Source organism: Eurosta solidaginis, chromosome 3 (genome assembly GCF_040869045.1).
Source record: "Eurosta solidaginis isolate ZX-2024a chromosome 3, ASM4086904v1, whole genome shotgun sequence".
NCBI lineage: Eukaryota > Metazoa > Arthropoda > Insecta > Diptera > Tephritidae > Eurosta > Eurosta solidaginis.
In genome coordinates this window covers 175,325,213-175,346,198 of record NC_090321.1, presented here as the reverse complement: position 1 = coordinate 175,346,198, position 20,986 = coordinate 175,325,213, and the positions used below count along the sequence as shown (strand labels likewise).

General features: G+C 39.0%; 1 protein-coding gene across 6 annotated transcripts in view; it reads right to left on the bottom strand.

The window, feature by feature from the left end:
- The window catches only part of Asph (Aspartyl beta-hydroxylase), a 108,889-nt gene that overhangs the window by 47,933 nt on the left and 39,970 nt on the right, over positions 1-20,986 (bottom strand). For 3 of the 6 annotated variants that reach the window (XM_067773951.1, XM_067773946.1, XM_067773948.1), the window contains exons 2-5: positions 18,181-18,267; positions 6,830-7,012; positions 5,465-6,252; positions 5,214-5,400 (exon numbers count right to left, since the gene is read on the bottom strand). In XM_067773951.1, coding sequence (XP_067630052.1) covers positions 5,214-5,400; positions 5,465-6,252; positions 6,830-7,012; positions 18,181-18,267 — 1,245 coding nt within the window. Of the gene's footprint in view, positions 1-5,213; positions 5,401-5,464; positions 6,253-6,829; positions 7,013-15,157; positions 15,218-18,180; positions 18,268-20,986 lie in introns of all 6 variants that reach the window. The other 3 variants (XM_067773949.1, XM_067773950.1, XM_067773947.1) reach the window with 2 other exon arrangements.

Genomic DNA, 20,986 nt, shown 5'->3' with positions numbered 1-20,986 from the left:
TCGCTGAAATAGCTGGGCGGTTTAGTTGTAACTGCTCCATACGACCTTTTAACGCTTCTATTTCGTCAATTTTGTCCTCGAGTTGTAAAATTTTTGCATCCTGCTCTTCACAAAGAGCTGCGATGATACCTGTTCCGAAATTTGTGCCGACATTTCAGATATACGTGCCTCTTGCGCTTCCAGTTGAGATGCTAAATATGTCTTCTGTTCTTCCAATTGTGATGTTATACGGGATTCCTGCGATTCCAGTTGGGATACCATATACGTCTTCTGTTCTTCAAGTTGTGAAGAAATTTGTGTTTCCTGTGCTTCAATCTTCGATGTTATTCGGTTCTCCTGCGATTCTAGTTGTGATGCCATATATGTCTTCTGCTCTTCCAGTTGAGATGACACTGTCGATGTTTGAGCAGATATTGCAGCTAAAATCATGTTCAAGTCTGTACTGGTAACCGTCTGCGATGTTTCGTTTTTCTCTTCAATTTTTTTTGTCTCCTCACCATCAAGATGAAAGACATGCTCTTCCACATCAATTCCTTCTGCTTCCATTGCCTCTCGTAGCCGTGCCTGAAGTTCAAGTTTAACGCCGCTTGTATTCAATCCACGGCTCTCCAACTCCTTCTTCAGTTGCTGGATCTTCAATTCACTGAACTTTGCCATGTCCTTGTTGTCCTCTGGAATTTATTCAACAATTCCTCTTCTGACACCAATTGTAACGAATTTTACTTGCAAATCCTCTTATTTGCAATCCTCTGCTAAGTTCGAATCACTAAACTGTTGAATAAATAACTACTCGCTGGCTTAATAACCAAACTGATTGATAACTCAAATTGAACTCTACTATTGGCCGCCAGATCGCGTGCTTAATCAATAACTGATTGATTGCTCAACTCAAACTGAATTACAGCGCCTCTTCATCTGTTGCCTTTTATACCCTTTGGTTTCCTCGTTCGCATTTTTCCAGAATGTACTAGCATTGTCCATGAGCTCTCAAACTTCTCAGCTATAACTAAAATTGCACAATTTTATACATCTTTTAGGCGCTTCCAGAATCTACTAGTCCAGTAGCTCTCAAACTTCTCAGATATATGCATGTGGTTGCGCATTGACTCTCCGCTGCTCGTATTCGTACATGGTACATACATATGTGTAGACGCAATTATTTATTCGTTTATGTAGATACATAAAGATTGAATTATTGATGTGAATGTTTGTAGTTTACAGTCTCTCGCGCGCGCATAGGCATATAAGTAAATGCATCTGTGTGTGACATCTCTCTGGGCTGCCTTATATATGTGTATACTTGATTTGATTATTAACGTAAATACTGATTGGCATGGCCTTAGCATCGCCTTAGTGATGGGATAACTTAGTGATGCTAATATCCGTGACAATATATATAATTTAAAAAAAACTATATCGTCGGTCCCTTGGAAGGCTAACACGTTTCGCTAGTTCAGTTGTTCGTGAATCATGCTAGTTTTCCGCTCAAATAACTAACTGTGCTTGTCTTCCACGCGAACATAAATCGTGTTAGTCTTTCATGGGGTCGACGATATGCAGTCGGTTTTGGAATTTCTGTATTTTTTGCTATGAGCGGTGAGTTAATGTTCCGGTACTGTTTAAGCGTACTTTCCACTGTGTGCGACATTGCTTTTTTAGACCTAGTTAAAAGAAAAAATTACAACGGCTGTACATTATTTTTTAATGGTTCCTCTAAAAACAGTCGTTATTGTTTTTATTATAACGATTTTTAAAATTCATATGTGATTATTTTGATCTTAAGAAGTCTTCCCGTAGTTATTTATTTAGTTATTTTCTTGTGAACTGCGTGAATATGTATGTACATGTGTTGTAAAGAGTAGCAAAAACCTTACAGACATCACATACAATATAAGCATTTTTAGAAAAGGAACATCTCAATTTTGAAATATAACAGTGAGTATAGATCCAGAAATATGCCACGTTCTCTCGCCAAGGTTACGGTATTCAGATTTAATAAAATCGGCTTATCGTTTGAGCGAGAGGAGAATGGGCAGGGGGTCGGTTGCTTCGGTTAGCATCGGCTGCCAACTAACGCAGTTAATGAAGTCCTTCCATAGGCGCGGGTCCGTTGTTGTTGTTGTTGTTGTTGTTGTAGCAGTGCTTCGCTCCATTCAATAGGTTCCGCCACTCACAATTGTCATCAATATCCTCTAAAGGGTGTTCAAGGAAATTTGCAGTTTCAACAGGTGTTCCACCCCTTCTGTTCTGGGTATTTATCATTAAGGACGGGGTTCGCCGGATAAGTCCTGGCATGGAATTCCGACGTCTTTGTGGATATCACTGAGGACCTGTTTGTGTTTTTTTTTCAAACCGCTGTGTTCTCAGGTGCCTTTCCTTATAATGCTTGCAGAGATTACTTCTTATGTCCCTGGGGTTGGGGCCTGTGCAATCAGATGTGGGATGCCCAGGTTTCTGGGATGCCACAGGTAGTTATAATCATTTAAACCGCCTAAAATTATGTGATTTTTGGAAGTGAGTAGATCACTTATGTCAGGGCGGTAGCCACCGGAGCAGTGGGTAAAAGGGGGATGTAAATGTTTATGATTTCAGGATTACCATTGCGGAGTTCTCAGCATCTAGGAAAGTGGCATCGTCCGAGACAGTAACTGCACTGGGTAGATGGAACTGAGCACAGAACACCCATCTCGATGCAACCATCCCTTGCACGTGACGCACTGACAGGGGGCTGGCGGTCCTAAATATATTTTTTCCTGCAAAAGTAGCAAATCACTTCTCTTCTGGTGCGCCAAAAGTATGTGTTTTTTTAGCCTTCAGGCGAAATACCTGTTCGGTTTCGTAACGTATCTTTTAACTCATTCATTTCATTGCATTATCATGTTCTTTGCTGGTCTTTGAAGTCTGCGCAACATAGAAGTAAAACCTCCACAAAATTTTTGTAAAACACTTATGTTTCAGTTCAGCTAATATTGCAAGGTTAGTCGTTATGTATACAAACAATTAGACTTCAAAAATTGTATGTTTCTGTCAAAAATTTCCAAATGATTTATCTTAAAATTCTTAATTTATGTATATCAAATTCAAGCTCGAAAATTTTCGAGTAATGAGCACTGAGCGAATGTGAGAGTACTCGTTTCTCAACGAACCGGGCTGCTCGAAAGTATGCGAACAAAATTGAGAGCTATTAAGTTTAATTTCTCGAAATATTAATTAGGAGGCCATAACTCCTTCATCCAGGCATTTCTTTATTTATAGGTAAGTTTGATCGATTTAATTAATTTAAATATTAATTGTATGGGGACTGAAATTAGGAACACACTCTTAATTTCCTGAAGTATACAGACAAATTTTGGAAATTTATTTATATATGTATATGGAATTCACAAGCTCTTATATTCATCGTAATTTATATGTTCTATGTTTTTATCATACCATAGAAATAATATAAAGTATAAGACTTTACAACGAATGCAACGCTGGGTTACTATCTTTTAGACATGTTTTACTTGTAATAGCGCGTATCCATGCAAGAGCACGCAGACTACTCTAAACTAGCCTCACTGAAACTTTTTATAGAGTTTAAAGAAAAGACTGCACAAAGGGTTGGCGAAACTAGCTTTTAAAAATTTTAACCTAGCATGTTGCTTCGGACTTAGGTAAAATGGCGACGATGAAAAAAATCTTACAACACCAGAAACAAATTAAAGGGATGTTCCATTATCATGGGTGGGACAATTGTACGCAATATTTCATCTTTGTTGAAGCATTTTGATAAAGCCAGCTGGGGATTTCTGGTTCTAATAGATAAGTTGAGACATTGAGTTGTCACGGGTGGGACAAAACAAAGATGCAATCCATTAGTGAGGTTATATATTTTGAAAACTCTCCCGTACATATGTAAGTAGCTTGTACCGTAAACAAGTAAGGACGGGACTGTCTTCGGCTGTACCTATATAGTGAACAGATGCACACACCTAAGCGATTTTTAAGATAAATATACAATAAAAAATAGGTAGGTAGTTTATGTGAGGATGGAAGGTTTCACGTCTTTTGTGGTCTGCATGAAATAGCTAAACGTAAGTATTCGATGAAATTTGAAGCTTCTATCCGTTAAAAAGAGGGCAGAAATGACAGTTTATATGGGGTATATAATATGTATATAACCGATCACTATGATTTTTGCAGACAATAATGAATGCTCTGTACGTAAGCATTCGGTGAAATTTTAAGCGTCTAGCTGTTAAAATTGGGCAGTAATTACGAAAAGTTTTTTATCTGAACAATCGGGTGGGAGATATATGCTAGCCGATCTCATCCATTTTTTAGTCAGCCATATGTTCAATATACGAAAGCATACGGTGAAGTTTGAAGATTCAATCTGATAAATTAGGAAAGATGTGACAAAAATAATATTTTCCGAAAAATCGGTTGTATGGGGGATATATGCTATAGTGGTCGGATTCGGCTGGTTCCGACAAATGTCTAATCGGGCAGCTAAATATACCCGCTCACCAAATTTTTTCAAGATATCTCAAAAATTTAGGGACTAGTTTACATACAAACAGACAGACGGACAGACGGACATGGCTAAATCAACTCAGCATCCTGATCATTTCGGTATACTTATTGGTGGATCTATCTATTTTCCATTAAGGACTTACAATTTTGAGAGTCGTTACGAAGTTAATATTCCATTTCATTTTCATGAAAGATATAAAAGGTTAATTTTTCTGAAATGCTTTTATTGTTTTAATCTAAAATATAAGTGTCACAAGTGGGACATTTTCGAAATGAAAGCATTTAATTTACTTGTTAATAGTGAATAAAGTGTTCTCAAGGCTCAAAATATGGAATAGATGCCGTATTTTGATTAAAATGTCTACTGGATCTAATTAGTTGATATGTGTATGAGGATTGTAAGGCCTATTTATTAGGAATGCATACTTATTCCTAACAAATATTTTTGCGTACGGTTGGGATATAATTCATTGTTTAATAATTTCTCAACAGCCCCTAAAAAGTCAAAACTGAATTGTTTGATATATTTAAAACGGAGCGACTTGCAAAATTTAGGATAACAAATTTCGAACGTCCTTAAAATAAAGATCTCCCCAATAAGTTGTGTTCAGACGGGTAGAAATAAAAATAAGTTATGTATCTTCTCCCTTTTCTTCGTTTTAGTATTTATACACATATTTAGATGTTTTACTCACGTGATGATGCCCATGATGGCACTGCTTCTACTGTTTCCTCAAAATCATCTCTCTGCGAAGACACTGGTTCATTTTTTGCTGCTTCTGCTGCTTCTTGCCGAGCTTTTTCTTGCAACAACAATAGTTCTTCGGCGTCATTATCTACAACATTCTCTATTGAATCGAATGCATCGTCATCATCATCTTCCTACCAAAAAGCAGATCGATAAATTAGCTAAGCTGTGGTTTTTATATTTAAAGCACGCAAGTACCTCGTCAAACGCATCAACGTCATCATCATCACTGCCGTGTAATTGTTGATATTTTGTTGTTCGTTGTGTTGAACGTTCATAAATCGGCTCTGCGCTGTCATTATCATCATTGTTATCATCTTCATCATTACCATTAATATCTGTATTGCTAACATTTTCATCAACCTCATTATCGTCTTCTTCGTTATCATCTCCTTCATTGTCATCAGCTGCATTATCATCAACCTCATTTATTTCTTCACTTGCTTCAACTGTTTTTTCATAAGAAATATTCTCTTCTTCTTCGTCTCCTTCATTATTATCGTCGTCACCATCCTCGTCGTCATTATCATGTGCATCATTATCATCCTCCTTTGTTATTGCTTCTTGCGTTACATCAGCATCATCTGCCTCTTCTTTATTATTATCATCATCATCATTTTCATCATCGTCGTCTTCTTCTTCGTAAGTTTGGTCTAAGGTAGCCTCTTTTGTTACATCTTCGTCATTATCATTATCTTCATTTTGTGCTTTTTCATTATCCACATCTTCGTCCTCTTCATCCTCGGTAGCATTCTCATCTTCGTCATCTTCGTTATGATCTTCGTCATGGTCATCTTCATCATCCTCACCCTCATGATCTTCACGCTCTTCATCTGCGTCTTCATCCAATTCCGAGTGGTCTTCTTCTTCCGAGTGCTCTTCTATTGAAGCTTGTACGGGATCGTGATCGCCATGATTTCGACGACTTTCATCTACCCAACCATCAAAATAATTTGAGAACCGTGATTCGGATAGTGGCGTATCCACTGAATATAACACAAGAACAAATTGGTAAATAAAAGTATATGTACGCGAATGCCAATGTATATAACATATGTATATGTGTACACTATATAAGACAGCTGAAAAACTGATAGCAATACGCTACCGGTTGGAAAACGACTTAGCTCGGCAAACGACCAAGGAACGCTTTTTTTAAGTCTCATCTAAAAATTTATTTTCATTACTAAATCCAGATGCCACTTTACCTTTTCTCCTCGCTCTCCTCGATATCGACCGTCCTGTCATTTCACTCTACATTATTCACCTTCCCTCTGCCTAGCCATTTCCCTCAGATATCGAGCCATATATACGATTTTTTTTTCGAATAGATCGGTCTCTTTTCCACTAACTGAAATTTGTATTAATTATTTGGTTTTATGGACCTCCCATGAAATGGGAAATGTTTACTAGAACTATATTTTTTCCACAAATAGGGAATTTTCTGAGATAAGCCACATTTGAAAAAGGCCATAAAAGCTCTGAAACTGTTTGCTGAGATAGGACGTCTTCGAACCAGCGGACAGGGAAAAGCGATCACGGAGGCCGTCAATAAATACTTACAATCAGCTAAGCCGCGATTCTCCAATATGATCAATCCCACAAGCCCAAATAAAATCGCGAGAAGTGAAAAGAAAAATATTTTTGCACACCAATGACCTCCAGTACCGTGATCATGCTGCACATGGAGGTGAACATCATCACTGCCCATTTTGGTAAGATGTACGCCATGTGAAGATTCATCATCTGGGAAAAATTTAAAATAAAGATAATTGAAAGTCTGAGCAATGAAATCCGTATTTATTAGAAAACAATTTATGTGAACAAATTAAAAAATTGTTGGTGTAGATACATATACTTTAGAGGGTGTGTGGGATGTAATTGTTTGGCAGCCACAGTTTCGTGGGCTATCTAAGCAACCCCAGTAGTACCTTAGATGGTGGCCGAAAGAGAAGTAAGCAACGTCTCTTCATTAAAAAGAGCAGATGTAAGATGATTGTACCGGAAATCTTTGATTCTTTAATGGGAAAGGTGTTGTTGCTATATGGCTGGTTGATGGCATCGTAAATCAAAAGGCTAATATCATCGCCCTATAGAATGAGAAAAAGGGGCGACACATTGAGTAGCCAAAAGTAGGAGACCGCCAAATACTGTCTTCACTCCTCTGAACTAGAGTCTTTCAAAAAACAGAGGAGCCAATAAAAGTTTTATTGGTTTATTACACAAAAAATGAGTTTGCTTGTTGGTATTGAATCCATCAACAACGAGGCGTCAACTCACTTTTATTAATTTATTTAAATCTATGAATTTTAATCCTTACAGACTATATTACAAAGAAAATTTAAAAAGTACTTATGCCTAAAAGTAATCGGTGTACTTAGAGAGCAGAGTGGGGGCTAAGATACTTGGCTTGGATATCATAAGTGGTTCCAGGCTCAGGATCAGGGTCTGTTATCAGTCTTAGACCGGCCATAGTGACGAATGTCACGCGTGATTAGTTATCACGTCCTGCACGAGGTGCCCCTGCTTCTACTGATAATGGCGGATCTAGAGAGGACAACTCGATAAAACCTACACCCCTGAGTCATTGTGCTGAGCTCAGGGGAGGGAGGACCCTGTTAAGGGTCAAGATCGGTACACAACTTTGACGAACTGGATTGTTAGGGACTTTGATTTTGACTATGTTTAGGAATTGATGACTTTGGGCTGGTAGGTGCGGTATTCTGCCACCTTATTAGGTCGGGGTAAAACCCTATCGAAACGGCTGGTAGGCTAATGCTGCACCTGCCCACGTCCCGTTAAAACCGTGGCGGGCCTCAAGGTACGTTCCGGCTCCGTCGCCGTTAAGTTGGTGGTGTAGGTGCGGTTGAAGATTTTCCCGCTTTGCGTCCGGTCTGGCTCTGAACGCATTACTCATAAGGGAATGCGTCAACCCTCGCGTGGCCTCCCTGCTTAGCATAGATAACCACGAAACCGTTGAAGGGCGACTACACAATCGGCTCCGGATAGCGGCCTTGCGGGGGGACTTTTTAGAATGAACAAGACTAACACGAATCCGCCAAGGATGGGGTGCGGAAGAAGAGCGGTTTTGATGGAAATCCGTCAAATCAATCTTCAGCACTCTATTTGTTGATCTGCCTTGAAAAAGGCGGAGTGGATATAGTCCTTGTCCAGGAGCCGTGGCTGAGTAGTAACGGCAGTAAGATTTCTGGATTAATGACTGGAAAATTCAACACCTTGGTGCATGGGGAGGCAAGTAGGCCTAGATCCTGTGTGCTTGTTAAAAAAGAGATTAAAGCTTTTATTCTCTCTAATTTCAGCAATGCTGACGTAACCACGGTCTGCCTCGAGCGAGAAAGTAATGAAATGTGGGTGGTCTCAGCGTACATGCCCCACGGGGACGTAGCGGGACCACCACCTGCGATACTGGGCGAAATCACCGCTGAAGCAAGGCGGAGAGGTGTTGGCGTGATCATCGGTGCCTATGCTAATGCCCATCATAGCATCTGGGGAAGCTCGAATACCAACACTAGAGGTGAGTCTTAATTTACTTTTATTGTAGATGAGGGACTTTGTATATGTAATAGAGGGAATGACCCGACTTTTATTACTGCGGTAAGGGAGGAGGTCCTGGACCTCACCCTGGTTAGTAGAGAACTGGAAGGTCGGATATCTGGCTGGAGGGTTCTCAACGAGCACTCCTTCTCTGATCACCGATATATTCAGTTCTCGGTGAACGAAGAACGTCCCGGTAAAATATCTTTTAGGAATCCTAAAAGTACTAACTGGGACTTGTAGGAAGCTGGGAGAGCTATTGCCTGCGGCGCCTACCGTTAGGTTGGACCTGTCCGAATCTGAGATAGACGTTCTGGTGGAAAACTTCACCTTGGCAGGCAATAGCGCCTTTCAGCTGTCCTGCCCATTGAAAATTTACAGGGGGGAGGGCAAGCCGCCCTGGTGGTCGGATTCTCTTGACGACCTAAGAGCGTCCAGTCGGCGGCTCTTCAACAGAGCCAGGAGGAGTAAATTACTCTCGGACTGGGAGCTCTATAAGGTGAGTGTGGGGATTTATAAATATGAAATAAGGATAGCCAAGCGAGATGAATGGCGAAGCTTCTGCGAAAACGTAGAAGGCTGCAATGAATCCGCGAGGCTTAGAAAAATACTCTCTAGGAATCCCGCTCCTCTGGGGTATCTGCGAGATGATGGTGGGGACTGATCGATGAGTAGCGAGGAGTCCCTAAAGCTTTTACTGGACAATCATTTTCCCGATGTCCCAGTTGCGCAGGGATCTTCGCCTGCATGGTCGGCGGTCGTTGGCCATGCAGAAGTGCCTGCCATTCCAATACGGGAAAGTCAAATAACCTGGGCTATAGGGTCGTTCAAGCCCTATAAGCCTCCGGGCCCGGATGGAATCATTCCTACGCAACTTCAAAAGTCTTTGGGGATTTCCTGCCGCTGGTTGGCCACCATCTATACGAACTGCCTCAGCCTTAACTATATCCCAAAGTCTTTGCACACGGTTAGGGTTATTTTCATTCCGAAGGCCGGCAGAAGCTTTCATGTATCACCTAATGATTTCAGGCCAATCAGTCTCTCGTCGTTTCTTCTTAAGACATTTGAGCGGTTGATTGAACTGTACCTACGGGAAATGATACCTCGGGGGTTACTGTCGGCTTCACAGCATACGTACTGCAAGGGCAGACCGACGGAAACAGCTCTCCATTCCATTGTAAAGCAAATAGAGGGGTCCCTAGAACACAAAGAGTATGCTCTGGGTGCCTTTCTAGACTTCGAGGGGCTTTTAACAATGTCTTACCGAGGGCAATCGAAAGAGCTCTGGTGGGTTTAGGAGTCGAGGCAGCTCTGGTTGAATTTATTAGCAAACTTCTATGCGGCAGAATTGTCGCAGCGGAGTGGGGAGGGGCCATAATTAAGAGGAAGGTGTGCAGGGGTACGCCACAGGGGGGTGTCCTATCTCCTCTCCTCTGGGTTGTGGTAGTCAACGAGCTTCTTGTGGAGCTGGAAGCCAATGGTTGTCGGGTGGTTGCCTATGCAGATGACCTCGCTATCCTAGTCAGAGGCAAATTTCTGGGCACCATGCGCGATGTTCTGCAGGGCTACCTGGATACTGTGGCTAGGTGGGCTGAATCATGTGGATTGGCGGTCAACCCGGGAAAAACTGAATTGGTTCCTTTCACAAGGAGATATAAGTTGCCCGATTTCAGAACTCCCTCGATTGGAGGGGTACCGTTGGTATTTTCTGATAGGGTTAAATATTTGGGGATTGTTTTGGCCAAGAAACTGTCCTGGAGACCCAATGTGGAAGATCGGGCCAGGAAGGCCGCCATTGCCTTGTACTGCTGCAGAGGGGCTATCGGGAAGAGATGGGGACTCTCGCCAAGAGTGGTACACTGGCTTTATGAGATGGTGGTCAAACCGATTCTGCTATATGGGGTGCTGGTCTGGTGGAAAGCACTGGACACGGCGAGCACCTCCTAAATGTTAGTGTCAGTGCAACGGACGGCGCTGATCGGTATCAGTGGCGCTCTCAGAACAACACCTACCTTGGCACTGAACGTCATGCTGAACATATACCCACTATATATTGCGGGAAAAGCGGCCGCGGCAAGGTCGTTGGTCAGGCTTCGTGATATGGGATATGGACTTTCTGACCGCGGACACTCTAGCCTTCTTACCAGTTTCGACTTTATCCCGGACAAAACGGACTATTGTATGCCGATAACTGCTCCCTATACAGCCTTCACCCCAGTCATTCCAGAGAGAGAGGAGTGGGGAAGAGGAATTATCTGGGACATGGGACCGGTTAACTTGTTCACGGATGGGTTGAAGCTGGATGGAAAGGTTGGTGGGGGTATTTTGTCAAGAGCTAAGTTTAAGCCGCAAGTTTAAGTTGGCTGATCACTGCAGTGTATTCCAAGCGGAAGTTGCTGCGATTAAGGATGCGGTGGATGGAACGCTATACAGTGCTACTACGGTTAGGGAATTTAACATCTACTCTGATAGCCAAGCGGCTATCAAGGCCTTGAGCTCAACTACATCGATCGAGGGTGGTCTGGGAGTGCCTGACCTCGCTTGCGATTGCATCGAATTATTTTACAATTAAGATTATCTGGGTCCCGGGCATTAGTGATATCCCGGGTAACTGTCAAGCGGATCTTTTAGCCCTCATCGGTACAACTGAACCGGATGAAGATGGCTGTAGGGATTTCGGGATCCCGCTGGCCACCTGTGGATTGCTCCTCCATAGCTGGGCCTTGAGTCAGCTCAGCAAACGTTGGGCGGACACCACGTCTTGCAGGGTAGCAAGATCTTTCTGGCCGAAAGTGGATGGCAGGAGGTCTGCTGAAATAATTGGGTTCACTAAGACTCACCTATCAATGGTCATTGGGGTTTTGACAGGGCACTGTCCCATGGGTATCCATGTGGTACGTCTCAATATACTGGAAACTCCATCCTGCTGCAGCTGTATGGAGGATGATGAGGTGGAATGACCAAATCACTTTATGCTTGATTGTCCAGCTTTTGCCAGAACTAGGCGAAAGTACTTTGGTCGCGCCGTACAAATTCGAGCATAGAATACGATTTCGAAGTTTTGTAGTGAATGTGATTAATGAAAGAAAAGCTTTTGTCGAAGACAACACCCAGCCGTGCTAGAAGGCTGTCAGTCATTTGAGGCATCAATTGACAGATATGGCTGATGGAAATTTACATCAGGGCGTAAAACAAAGTTTCTATCACAAAGTTTCTATCAGGCGACATGACAAACCTGATGTAAACATTCTGTATACGTGTATGCATACACATAAAAACCATGGTTTTCCATACGAATAAAAGGAAAAAATTATGCGAGTTTCCGTCAGCTCTGTCTATCAGCGAGGTCTTTAATCTGATCAACACATTAAATTTTATAGGTAGATATACTGTGTTTTGTAGACAAAATAATAGTTGATCTTGAATAAATAATTTGAAAGCATTTATACTGTGACGAATATGAGTGACACTAAGTGATACTCACATCCCTAGTCTGATGATAAGTAAATAAAGTCACAACAACAATAATGCAGACAGTCACTGGTATCTACATAAGCGAATCAATCATTATGTCTACACATAAGCCGGAGTCATTGGTGCCGTATGTCGTATCGCTGTATCCGTATCCCTAACGTAATCAGCTGTTTATCGTTACGACGGTAAACCAAAACCCAATTGGTTGGCTACGATACGGTTACGACCATAGCGGCACCAATAATCGATTGCATTGTTTCTCATAAAGTTGGTCGAATCAGCTGTTATAAGGTTACCGATACGGTTACCGATAAAGCACCAATGTCTCCAGCTATATGTAGGCACACCCAGCTGAGAAGCAAGGCACAACCACATGCATATATCTGAGATACTGCTGAAAGTATGCAATGAGAGAAGCTATAAAATCGTGCAATTGTAGTTACAGCTGAGAAGTTTGAGAGCTGATGGCAACTAGTAGATTCTGAAAATAGCAGCGCCTAGAAGATGCGAACGAGGAAATCAGAGAGTATAAAAGGCAGCAAATGTAGAGGCGCTGGGATTCAGTTTCATTTGAGCTATCAATCAGTTTGGTTATTAAGCAAGCTATTCGTTGCAAAGTATAAGTGTTATTGTGAAGTACTTTAATAAAAGCCATTTTTCCATTATTCAATATTGGAGTTATTTATTCAACAGTTTAGCGATACGAACGTTGGCAGAAGATTGCAAATAAGGGGAATGGCAGTAAATTCGTTACAATACGTATTTAAAGAGAGACGGGAATTCTGGCACTATTGGTGAAGCTTATTTACATCATCCTGCAGCTTTATGGCATCTTCTGGCGACTTAATAGCTGATAATATTTGTAAGTCATCTACATATAGTAAACACTTTGCAAACTAAAAACAACTGCTGATGTCATTAGTAAATAATATAAATTAAAGTGGACCTAATATGCTTCCCTGTGGAACGTCAGGAGTCGCAACAAACGGACTAGACAATTTCCTATCAATCCACTCAGGAAGGAAATTGCGAGAAGCAGCTGTTAACAGCTGTGTTTTTTTTTAGTCATAAGCCACCTTTTCCAATGAAACATGAACCAGATACGGATAGGGATTTAACATGAAAATGCAACTACAATGTGAACCATTTGCATGTTATATCTCTATTCGTATTTGGTTCATGTTTCATTGGAACACGAGGATAAGCAGTGCACGTATTTTTATGGAGAACGGTAGATTGAGCTACACTGGCGCCATCTGACATGTAAAAGTAGCCAAATTACAAATTTTGTTGCAAGCAAAGCATAAGAAGAAGAATTTGGCATTTGCTTTGGCCAATGGTGCTGGCACACTTTGCCGGTGAAATTGTTTTTCCCACTCGTTGGTAACTTTTCTAACATTTTTCACAGTTAACATCTGCAATTTAACGGATGAATAGGGCACAAAATATGTTAGAAAGTATGTTTCTTGTATAGTGCGAATGTTTATAACAGTGATTCGCAAAAGTTTGTAAGTGAATGGGCAGGGCGCAATAAACTTCAATTGCCAAGTCTGAAGTTCCTTCATATTTATAAACGCAACATCTTGGTTGATTGTGGCGATGTAACTGGAATGCATAAGTTTGTGTTAAAGAAATATCGAATGAAAGCCGAGACAGCTTAATTTTTTAATCAGAACAGTGTGAGGGACCCTATCAAAAGCTTTGGAGAATTCAGTGTAAATGCAATCAACCTGGAGTCCAGCAGAAAAAGACTCTACACAGTATCCGCTTAAAACAGCAAGATTTGAAACCGTAGACCTGTCAACAACAAACACATGCTGGTGGGGGGCGTTCACAGTATGCTTAAAAATGTTAGAGACCGTCAACAGCTTGGATATTGGTCTCTAGTTACGCACATCGTTCTTATTGTCACTTTTGAAAACGGACGTAAGCGAGATGAGTTTCCAATCATCGATGAACGTCCCAGATGATAATTGATTTATTTACTCAAAGGGTAGACCAAGGCTGAACACTTTTTTAGCAAGACAGAAGAAATCCCATCAACGTCAGTTTGGGAGGAGGATTTAAGTATAAGAATAGCTTTACTAAAATCCTCACAAGAGATACTAAGTGCACTGAGAGGACCGTAACGGCATTCATTGAAAAATCAAAGGCGTTATTATTATCATCAGGAGCAAAATTTTACTTAATGTTCGCATAAAACAAGTCAAACTTCTCGAACCTTACAGTTTGTCTCACTTTGCTTATTTGTATCATCCAACGTTAAAAAGAAGCAGGGCATTGATATTACGAGCTAGAAAGCGTCACATCCGCCGGTCGGGCATTGGGTTCCACGCCATTATTTTCAGCACCCATTCTTCCGTAAAGCACTTGAGCCTCGTCTTCTAAATAGATGTACATAGATACACATTCTATATATTTACAAAAAAATTCCCCACCTAATCCAATGGATATATCACATAACCCCTTGAGTCTCTGAAGAAATCATGTACATAATCTAATCGCGATCAACTAACAACTCTGTTAGCGATCCATTGCCTCTGAAAGGATATGTAAAGGACTTTGTTACTGCGTGGTTTTGCAAATTGGAAATTTTATTTTGCTTAATTTATGCCTTCCTGGCATTCTTTGTTTTCTTTTTTGGTATTATTATATGCTGTTGTAATCTTGTAAGTTTATAGGACTCTGAATAACAGCAGGTTTTAATAAAAACTGTGCATAGGTGATGGAAAAATTGAGCTTGGAAATATTTTTTTTTTATATAAGTTAAATCAGTTTTAATCATTAGTAAGTGTTTTTTATGTGTTGTGGAGATGAATGACATTTATTGGATCACCATTTGCAAAGGGGTTCTGCAACTACCTTCAAAGCTTGAATGGCGGGAAAAGGATAATTCACCCTCCGATTTACGATCAAATGCATCTAAGTAATAAAGTAAATAAATAAAACATTTAATACTATAATTTCACATACTAAACTTAATATATACTTATAAACGTATACATGCAAGCCTTACAAAAAATCTAAATAAAATAAATTACACCGGATAACGAATTTCAATTTAGGGTAGCATCAGCTTAGAAGTTAAATGGGGAATAACTCTTGCCAAAAAGTGCTACCTTAAACTGAGTGGGCAACTGGAAAATAAAATCTTCTATCGACGTATAAAAATCACGCTTACAAGCCGCTCATCATACCTGTTCTGATGTATGGCTCGGAATCATGAGCGTTGCCGAGGGAAGATGAGATGGCTCATGGAGTATTCGAGAGAAAAGCTCTACAGAAGATTAGTGATCCTGTCCGTGATGCCGACGCGAGTATCGAACCCCCATATATGTCCATATGAGCGATCACACTGTCTGTCGTCTTAAGCCCCAGATTTTGTTTGCGAATATTGAATATTTTTCAGTGAATAATATATTGCTTCAATTACATATTTTAAAATGATTGCTTAGATGGCTGCTCATTTTCCCTCTGTTAAATAGATTTTATAAATGAATATTAATATATAGTCTAATTTTATATAGACACATTTAAAAGAAAAGTTGGTTTGAAACACAAATCCACAGTTCATGGCAAGACAATTTAATTACCGCAACGATTTTCCCTGTCAGCCTTATTTGGCAGGTAGATATGGCAGTAATAGACTGATTTTTCACTTGTAGGAACTTACAATGACCAGTCCATATGTTTATTGGTATTGTAACGAATTTTAGGAAATCTTTGATGATTCCGTTACCGTTCGAAACGCCGAACTTTCGAATAAATAACTCCAATATTCAGTATAGCAAATTTTTCTTTATTTACAACACTACTATGATAGTAGTACTTCACAATTATTCGCGTACTTCACTAACAACGCTTCAAAATCAACTGAATGACTATTCCTTAGCTTCCGCTGCTTTTATACTCCCAGTTGCCTCGTTCGCATATGTCTCGCAGGGTATAGACATTTAACGAATATCCTCCTCGAATAGTTTATTATTTATTGCTCGTTTCTGTATCTCATATTGAATATTGCCTTCTAGTAATATGCGCTCTTTATTATTTGTTGGGGCATATGCATGAATCGAATGTTCTTAATTCATTCATTCACAATTTTATATTTGAAGATGGAAAATTTCATATGCAGTGAATACTAGTAAAATACAACATTCTTATTGCTGATTTTTCTCAAATGGAGTATTCAAACCTACTGTATTCTCTTTACCTACAATATTGAATTAATAGATGTAGAGTCTACCTCTTATTTTAACACCCTCTGATTGCGAACCCATTTTAGTTATTTTTGATTTATAATTTGTTGATTTAAAATTTTATCGTATTCAATTAGTAAGACTTGTCTTATATTGCTTTACAAATTTTTTTTGTTTCTGATATTAGAGAAAAATTACAAAATTTGCACGTTGCGTTGGTTACAAGAACATGTTTCTGAATTTCACTTCATATCAGCTAGCTTCTCGGGAGCTAAGTTTTAAACACGAAATCTCCAACATTCATACTTGAAACATGTTTTAAGGCAGATGCCTCTCTCCACTCAGCCACATTAATGCCCCTCTGCACGATTTTAAATTGTCTCTAAGGCCCAATTGCAGAACGGCAAGTTACCTTTTTAACTCAGAGTTAACCTAACATGAGGGGTTAAACTCATAAATTTTTGACAAATTTTTTAAATTAATTCTGAGCCAAGAAAATAACTTGCCGTTCAGCGGGTGGGACTAAGTATTTCATTTTTTGTTTATGTATATGTGTTTTTTTGTTTAATCCAAATTGTGTGGAATATTTTCAGCGCGTTTAACAGCACTAAATAACATTGGATTTTTAGCAGGTTAAAATTTTTTTGTTTTGAAAGTTTTCCGAAACTTTTTTTATTTAACAAGTAAATTGCTAGCTGGAACTTTATTTGACAGAAATGGTTCGGTCACCTGTCAAATAAAGTGCCAGTTAACGTTAACCGGAGATGGTAAAAACGACCCCAAGCAATCAAAGTGACAATGCCTTGTGTGCTTTGCACAACTAGGTATAAGAAAGAGACACACAATTTAAATTATACAAGCAATAAAGTCTAAAATCGGGTGAAACCGAACATAACATACCCAGCTGTCTACTTGAAACGCAGTAGTTGGTAGAATATCAGTCAAATATAGTTAAATGCCATAGAGTTTTTGCAAACTTTGTTAAGGTTAAACCTTTAGGAAAAGTGGGCGTGGTTTGTAACTGATTTTGATTATCTTCACTCAGTCTATATAATTTCGCAAGGATTGTGTTTCCGCCAAACTTCAATGTAAAATCTTTAACGGCTTTTGATTTACGGCGTGTTAAACTTTCGAATTTGCTTCTTCTAATTGTTAATGGTGCCACACCCATATTCCAAAATTCTTTGGAATTTGCGTTTGCCTCATAAAACCAATCCACCTACCAAATTTCATTAGCTAAGCGGTATTAGGTTTTGAAGTATCTAATTTTTTCCTTTTTTCTAAATTTTCGATTTGGAAAAAGTGGGCGCGGTTGTCGTCCGATTTCAGCGATTTTTAATAGCAATCTATCCTGGGTGGAGATAAACCCGTATACCGAATTTGGTGAGGATATCACAATATGTGGACATGGCTTAATCAAATTTTTTTCGATACTGATGTTTTTGATATATGGAATCTTATATATATCTCGATTCCTTTATACATGTACAACCAACCGTTATCCAATGAAAGTTATAATACCCTGTGTACAAGTACAGCTGGGTATAAAAAGAGCAAAAATGTATTAAGTATGATAAAATTTAAAATAATTTTAAAGCGAATGAACAAAACAATCATGAATAATTTGTGTGGACTATTTCCAATTAATAAATGCATAATACTGTCGAAAACACACAAATAAATACGTACACACATACACAGGAGGCACGTATTTCAGAAATGTCATCTCAACTGGAATCGCAAAAGACAGATATAACATCTCAACTGGCATCTCAACTGGAAGAACAAAAGATAAGTATAGTATCCCAATTGGAATCACAGGAGACACGTATAACATCTAAGATGGAAACACAGTTAGAAGAACAGAAGACATATATGGCTGTTATGTATTCACCAACAGTTGGCAGCCCTCTTTTTTCCTACTGTCATTATTATTATATATACCTATATACTCTTTCCCTTTTTTCATATATTGATATAATTACTACTGCTATAGCTATGATGTAAAATTCCTCATACAAATAAATTGAAGTTTTTATTATATAGTATAACCTAAAATCAAGCGCGTGCATTTATTCCTTTATAGGACATAACAATAGAAATGGCGACGAGTAGTAAAATCAGAAAATAATTATTTAGATAGACGGTGCACAAATTTTACTAAACGTGCACGAACATAACCTCAAAATAAAATGGAGGCTCAAATTCAACAATTGCTACAGGCAATAACCGCCATGACGACAACGATGCAGCAGCAGCAACAGCAAATTGCGGCAAATCATCAAACGAGCAGTACCAACGTAAACATCATGTCAAGTTTCGAAGCATTCGATCCAAAAATAGAATCATTTAAAACATATAAAGAGCGTCTGGATAATCATTTCCATATTAAAAAAGTTGTTGAGGACAAAGAGATGTGTGCAAAACTACTATTACAATACATCGGACCAGCGGCGTATTCCCGTTTAGCAACGTTGGCTTCACCCAAAAATATAAATTTACTGAAATATGATGAAATAGTGGCATTACTGGAAAAACACTTTTGTCCCGAAAAGAACATTTTAGTAGAGCAACACAAATTTCTTTGTGAAATCCAAAATAGCGAACAGTCGTTGGCAGAATTTTTAATTACCCTACAGAAAAGAGCAATGGAGTGTGGATTTATATGTGAATGTGGGAAGTCTATCTCAGATATTTTTCTAAGAGCCCAACTAATCAAAGGTATACGCGATGGGCATATTCGAGAACAGCTGCTACAGAATCCGAAAGCAACATTCAAGCAAATAGTTGAAAAAGCAACAACTTTGGAAGCTGCTAAAATAAATAATAACTTGATCGCAAACAAGGCAACCGGTTCAACAAGCGATGTTCAGCAAATCCGTCAACATGTTAGTAATCATAACTATCGTCGTAGTAGAAATCGTAATGGAAGTTTCTCTAGAAATAGAAATTCAAAGTCATCGACAAGAGTTAATTACAACGAATTAGGCATAGAAAGATTGTGTCTAAGATGCGGCCGTAATAATCATTTATCAAAAGAATGCAATGTAGAGAAAGGCAAGTTAAAATGTAATTCATGCGGCAAAACTGGTCATGTCAAAAATGTCTGCATTCAAGATAGAATAAAGCAAAAGAAATCGAAAATTGCAACCAAGAACACCACTACATCAAATGCTATTGAATCGTTCACAACAGAAGAGGAATATTATGGTGTGAATCAAGTTATCGACATTTATGAACTGCACTGCAAAAATATCACGTATGGACGCAGAAAAATTAATGGAAGAAAACAAAACTTCGAAGTCGACTCAGGTGCCGGCTACACGTTACTGCCGGAAAATCAATTTATGAAATTAAATATCAAAACACCGCTAAGGAAAACAAATATTTCCTTCCGCGTTTATACAGATGATGTTTTTGTGCCAATAGGAGTCGTTACTGTGGACGTAAAGTACAAAAATAGGAAATCAAAAGAAGATTTGTACATTGTATCTTCGAAACGTACCGCATTACTGGGACATGTATGGGTACGCCATTTGAAAATTAATCTACATGAAATTGACGAGACAGTTCTAAAAACGACATTAGCCACAACAACATAAATTCTATATCAGAAATCGAACAGAAATTTTCGAAGAACGTGTTGGATGGATTCCAGATTTGGTTTGTAGTTTAAAACTACGCCAAGGTGCAAAGCCAGTGTTCTTAAAAGAAAGGCCAGTGCCTTTTGCCATACGCGAAAAAGTAGAACGTGAACTGGATAATTTAGAACGAGACGGCATAATTACAAAACCTGTGGTGGTAATTCCAAAACCTGATGGTAATGTACGACTATGCGTCGACTATAAAGTAGTGGAAACCGCTCATTATCCAATCAAAAGAGTCGATGAAATTTTTAACAGTTTAAAGAATTCTAAATATTTTTGCAAGTTAGACTTATACAAAGCATATCTGCATGTACGATTTGATGATGACAGCAAAGAAGTGCAAACTATTTCAACGCACCGAGGTACGTGCCAAATGAATCGATTATCTTTTGGAATTAAAACTGCTCCGAGTTTAACCGTATTTTATATCAAATATTACAAGGCCTCGAAGGTACAGTCTCTTATTTTGACGATATAATTATACATGGTGCAACGTTGAAAGAATGTGAAGAACATCTGATCAAATGCTTTGAAAGATTGAATAAATATCAACTGCACGTCAACAAAAGAAAATGTGAATATTTTAAAGAAAAAATTAAATACCTTGGATATATAGTAAGTCATAACAAAATAGCAAAATGTCCAGATAAAGTAAAGGCGATTATAGACATGCCAAAACCTCAAAATGTAGAGCAATTAAGAAGATTCCTTGGAATGATTACATATTATTCAAAATTTCTACCGGATATTTCGACAATTACATTCCCTTTACGCAAGCTTTTAGAAAAAATAAAAAGTTTAATTGGACAACACAATGCGAAGAATCATTTAAAAAGCTTAAACAGGAA